This window comes from Simochromis diagramma, unplaced genomic scaffold (genome assembly GCF_900408965.1).
Source record: "Simochromis diagramma unplaced genomic scaffold, fSimDia1.1 OVJJ01000585.1, whole genome shotgun sequence".
Lineage (NCBI taxonomy): Eukaryota > Metazoa > Chordata > Actinopteri > Cichliformes > Cichlidae > Simochromis > Simochromis diagramma.
Window position 1 is genome coordinate 2,891,093 of NW_024387398.1, and position 4,817 is coordinate 2,895,909.

A 4,817-nucleotide genomic window follows, 5' to 3' on the forward strand; every position below is an offset into this window, starting at 1 on the left:
TGAATTACGAAACACTCATTTTATTTCTATTAGATCTGAAAATGTTGTGTAATACTACAACCTGAAATGACAAATAGATTGTGTTGGCCTGTACAGGAGATAAAGGAACATAATTTAACAACAGCTGTGAAATGGAATAGTCCAAATCACCAAAGTAAACGGGACCTGGGCTTGTTGCAGGGATCTGAAGTTAATAAACATCTTGTGAGTGTATGCATACTTTTTACAAATGTAAAAAGTATCCAGATAATAAAGTTTATTTATGTACATTTATAACAAAAAAAGGGGAAAACTATATTCACATAAAAGATCTCATAATAGATGTTAATCCAGGGCAGGAGCCTTGACAGCAGCATAGATGCTGTCTTCCTCTGTTGGTTTTTTATGTCTTTCCGCTGATTTACTCACTTTTTTAAAAGTTGCTGTAGAATATACCAACGTATCCTCATCTGTCTGAGGAAGCAGAACATGTTAGAGATTAAAACATGCATATAACTAACAGCTTTTTTATATATTTAATTACCTGTGGAATTTCCCGATCACCACCTGAAAGTTCCATTTGTTTCCAGAGCAGCTGCAGTTGTAAAAAAAAAAAAAAAGAGAGAAGGAAATAAAACAGTCAAATGAGCTAACTTTTGCCAAATGTGGTTTGACAGATTGATATACAGTGTGTGTAATTTTGCTTACCATTAGAGTACACATGTGAATTCTTCTTTAGTTTTTTGATGGAATAGACTAGAAAGGCTACAACAATCACACTTATAGCCAGAGTAGCGATAAACAGGTAAAAAAATATGTTGTCCCTTTTTGATTTGCTCCTGTCGACTGCTGCCATGGAAAGAAAAGACGTAAATCATGGATATTAAAAATGATTAGAAGTATTAAAAAGTTTGGGGGGTTTCGGGGGAAGTTGATTAGGTATTACAGAATCTTGGCTAAAAAAACTAAATATAATCAAATGCACATATTTTCTGTTTCTGGCATTATATTAAAATGTGATAGAATTACCTGCAGTATCCCCTTTTTTATCCCCAGAAAATGACTCTACACATGTGGCCACCGCACAGTAATATTTCTGAGAATCAAAAGAGCTGAAGTTTCTGAAGTAGCTGTAGAAACATGCCTTTGCTGAGAGTTCCTCAGGATTCTTTTCATATTCATCTTCACCATTAACACAACTATAATTTAAATCCAGGTGTGACTGATGTGATTTGGCACTTAAACAGAACATCTTCTTATCAGTGGGACAACTTTTATTCTGAAAGTCACGGAGGATCGAACACTGCAGTGTCACTGTGTGCTCCAGATGGACAGGATCAGATGGGAGAGCTGTAGTGAAAGCAGCTTCTGGTCCTGAGAAATGGAAACAAATAAAACAATGTAAAAAATTGCTTTTAATTTTTTTAAGATACCTTGCATCTGTCCATTACCAGCCATTTCATTTTGTACAAAATCACTCTTCTTCTACAAAAGAAGAAGAGTGATTCTGTCTGACCAGATGCCGTTTTCTGCACCACCTTTTCAATGTCCTTACGTTTATCATGACACTGTGTTTATGTGCTAAAAGAGTCCTTGTAGTCCTTGTCACTGTACTCGCTACATTTCAACTTTTTCCCTTAAAATGGTATTAGGATTGTTTTCTCCAAAAAGATGTTTAACTTTGATCTCAAATTTTGACTTCTTAAAGTGATCAATAATAATATCGGGTATTTTTCTCAGTGTGGACTTAATACTCTGTCGTAGTGAACTCATACATACACACACATATAAAGAAATAAACTATCGAACTTTACACACACAATATGCAAACATGGATTTAGGAATAAAAATATCTTATAATATTTTTTTGTCTACTTACCTTCTACTTTCAGGAATGTTCCTTTCAAAAATATTAAGTCTCGACTTAATGTTTTCACACAGAAGTAAACTCCTGTATCACTTTCCTGTACTTTTGTAATATATAAATCAAATATTCCATTCTCTGTTGCAGTTCTAATGCGCTGATCAACCCTCTGAGAGCTAAATGACCTTCCAAAGATTTTAGGAAAATTTCCAGAAACAAGCTTGATCCAAAATAAGGTTCCCATAGACCTGCGGGGGCATGTCAGCTTTATATTCGCTCCAACATGAGCAGTCTTTGTCTCAAAAATCTGCTCTTCTGAGCAATCTGAAATAAACCAAACAAAAAGTCAGCCCAGTCAGTCATTAGCAAGTAATGGAATCATCTACACTTCAAAAATATATCAGCAGCACAGGCCTTTACTTATACTTACACACAACACCGAGCATCAGCAAATAAAATATAATCCTCATTTCTGATGTTCTTTCTTGATACTGCTGGGATGCAAACTTAATTAAATGATTTGTCTAAATATAATCATATCGAGTGGGAGGAAACAATTGCAGAGCACTCTGATTGGCTTCTTGTTAAGTTGTTTCACTGCATTACAGGAGTGGAAACAATGTCAAATGTGTTTCCAGCATAAGCACATGAAACAACACCAATTGTAAGACGCGTCATCTTATATTTGTGGGTTTCTCAACCTGAAACCTAGAGAAAGCAAGAAAGACAGATTGGTTTAGACTGTGCCAGCTGGAAGCACATGTGGAAGAAATGATATAGAACTTCACACACACCTCCAAATAAAATCCAATACAATTATGTAAGAGACAATATGATAAACATAAAGTACATTATGTATTACTGTTACTATGTCAACCACTGTTTATAGATTAAAAAGATCTCAAATTGAGATTCTAGGTGGATTTTACGCTTTATTATTCCATTCATATTTCCGTGATTTTAAGAAGCCTTCATGTTTTCCAGTCTACGTTTCACTGTTCAGCAAGATTTTTCAGATTTTCCATGCAGTTTTAAAAAAGGGTCCTGTTTTGTTTGGCTGTGGAACTATGTTAAAATTGATACTGATGACTGAACTTAATCCACAGATCTGTTTGGTTAAGTTCAGTGATCTCTCGCTCCCTAGCCACCAGCTCTAGGGAACAGACAATCTAGAGATATCCAAAGTGTCCAGCTTGTCCTGTGTCAAAGTTAAACAACTAAATTAAAATAAAATAAAATATAATTTTTTAGACTTTGACTTTGGCCATGGCAAACAATCCATTACGAAAGCACGCTACTTGACAGGCATGCTATGAAACTAATCATTAGGTTGTGGGTTCAGTGTTTTAACCCATCCATTTTCTTCCACTTATCCGGAAGTGTACAGGGAGTGCAGAATTATTAGGCAAGTTGTAATTTTGAGGAATAATTTTATTATTGAACAACAACCATGTTCTCAATGAACACAAAAAACTCATTAATATCAAAGCTGAATGTTTTTGGAAGTAGTTTTTAGTTTTAGCTATTTTAGGGGGATATCTGTGTGTGCAGGTGACTATTACTGTGCATAATTATTAGGCAACTTAACAAAAAACAAATATATACCCATTTCAATTATTTATTTTTACCAGTGAAACCAATATAACATCTCCACATTCACAAATATACATTTCTGACATTCAAAAACAAAACAGAAACAAATCAGCGACCAATATAGCCACCTTTCTTTGCAAGGGCACTCAAAAGCCTGCCATCCATGGATTCTGTCAGTGTTTTGATCTGTTCACCATCAACATTGCGTGCAGCAGCAACCACAGCCTCCCAGACACTGTTCAGAGAGGTGTACTGTTTTCCCTCCTTGTAAATCTCACATTTGATGATGGACCACAGGTTCTCAATGGGGTTCAGATCAGGTGAACAAGGAGGCCATGTCATTAGTTTTTCTTCTTTTAGACCCTTTCTTGCCAGCCACGCTGTGGAGTACTTGGACGCGTGTGATGGAGCATTGTCCTGCATGAAAATCATGTTTTTCTTGAAGGATGCAGACTTCTTCCTGTACCACTGCTTGAAGAAGGTGTCTTCCAGAAACTGGCAGTAGGACTGGGAGTTGAGCTTGACTCCATCCTCAACCCGAAAAGGCCCCACAAGCTCATCTTTGATGATACCAGCCCAAACCAGTACTCCACCTCCACCTTGCTGGCGTCTGAGTCGGACTGGAGCTCTCTGCCCTTTACCAATCCAGCCACGGGCCCATCCATCTGGCCCATCAAGACTCACTCTCATTTCATCAGTCCATAAAACCTTAGAAAAATCAGTCTTGAGATATTTCTTGGCCCAGTCTTGACGTTTCAGCTTGTGTGTCTTGTTCAGTGGTGGTCGTCTTTCAGCCTTTCTTACCTTGGCCATGTCTCTGAGTATTGCACACCTTGTGCTTTTGGGCACTCCAGTGATGTTGCAGCTCTGAAATATGGCCAAACTGGTGGCAAGTGGCATCTTGGCAGCTGCACGCTTGACTTTTCTCAGTTCATGGGCAGTTATTTGGTGCCTTGGTTTTTCCACACGCTTCTTGCGACCCTGTTGACTATCTTGAATGAAACGCTTGATTGTTCGATGATCACGCTTCAGAAGCTTTGCAATTTTGAGACTGCTGCATCCCTCTGCAAGATATCTCACTATTTTTGACTTTTCTGAGCCTGTCAAGTCCTTCTTTTGACCCATTTTGCCAAAGGAAAGGACGTTGCCTAATAATTATGCACACCTGATATAGGGTGTTGATGTCATTAGACCACACCCCTTCTCATTACAGAGATGCACATCACCTAATATGCTTAATTGGTAGTAGGCTTTCGAGCCTATACAGCTTGGAGTAAGACAACATGCATGAAGAGGATGATGTGGACAAAATACTCATTTGCCTAATAACTCTGCACTCCCTGTAAGTGCTTAGGTTGTGGGGGGAGCAACCTAAGTAGAG

The 4,817-nt window shown here is 37.7% G+C and overlaps 1 protein-coding gene across 2 annotated transcripts; it reads right to left on the bottom strand.

Annotated features, from left to right (window-relative positions):
• Window positions 1-2,534, bottom strand: LOC120720669. Of its 2 annotated transcripts, XM_040010439.1 has the most exons (6): window positions 2,274-2,534; window positions 1,859-2,167; window positions 1,009-1,353; window positions 688-828; window positions 524-574; window positions 1-453 (listed from the first exon to the last, which is right to left on the bottom strand). In XM_040010439.1, exons 1-5 carry the CDS (start codon window positions 2,311-2,313, stop codon window positions 540-542), a joined length of 870 nt encoding a protein of 289 aa, XP_039866373.1. In that variant the 5' UTR covers window positions 2,314-2,534; the 3' UTR covers window positions 1-453; window positions 524-539. The 2 variants fall into 2 exon arrangements, with proteins under 2 accessions (XP_039866373.1, XP_039866372.1); XM_040010438.1 differs by lacking the exons at window positions 1-453; window positions 524-574 and having other exon boundaries at window positions 581-828.
• Window positions 2,535-4,817: the final 2,283 nt, after the last annotated feature.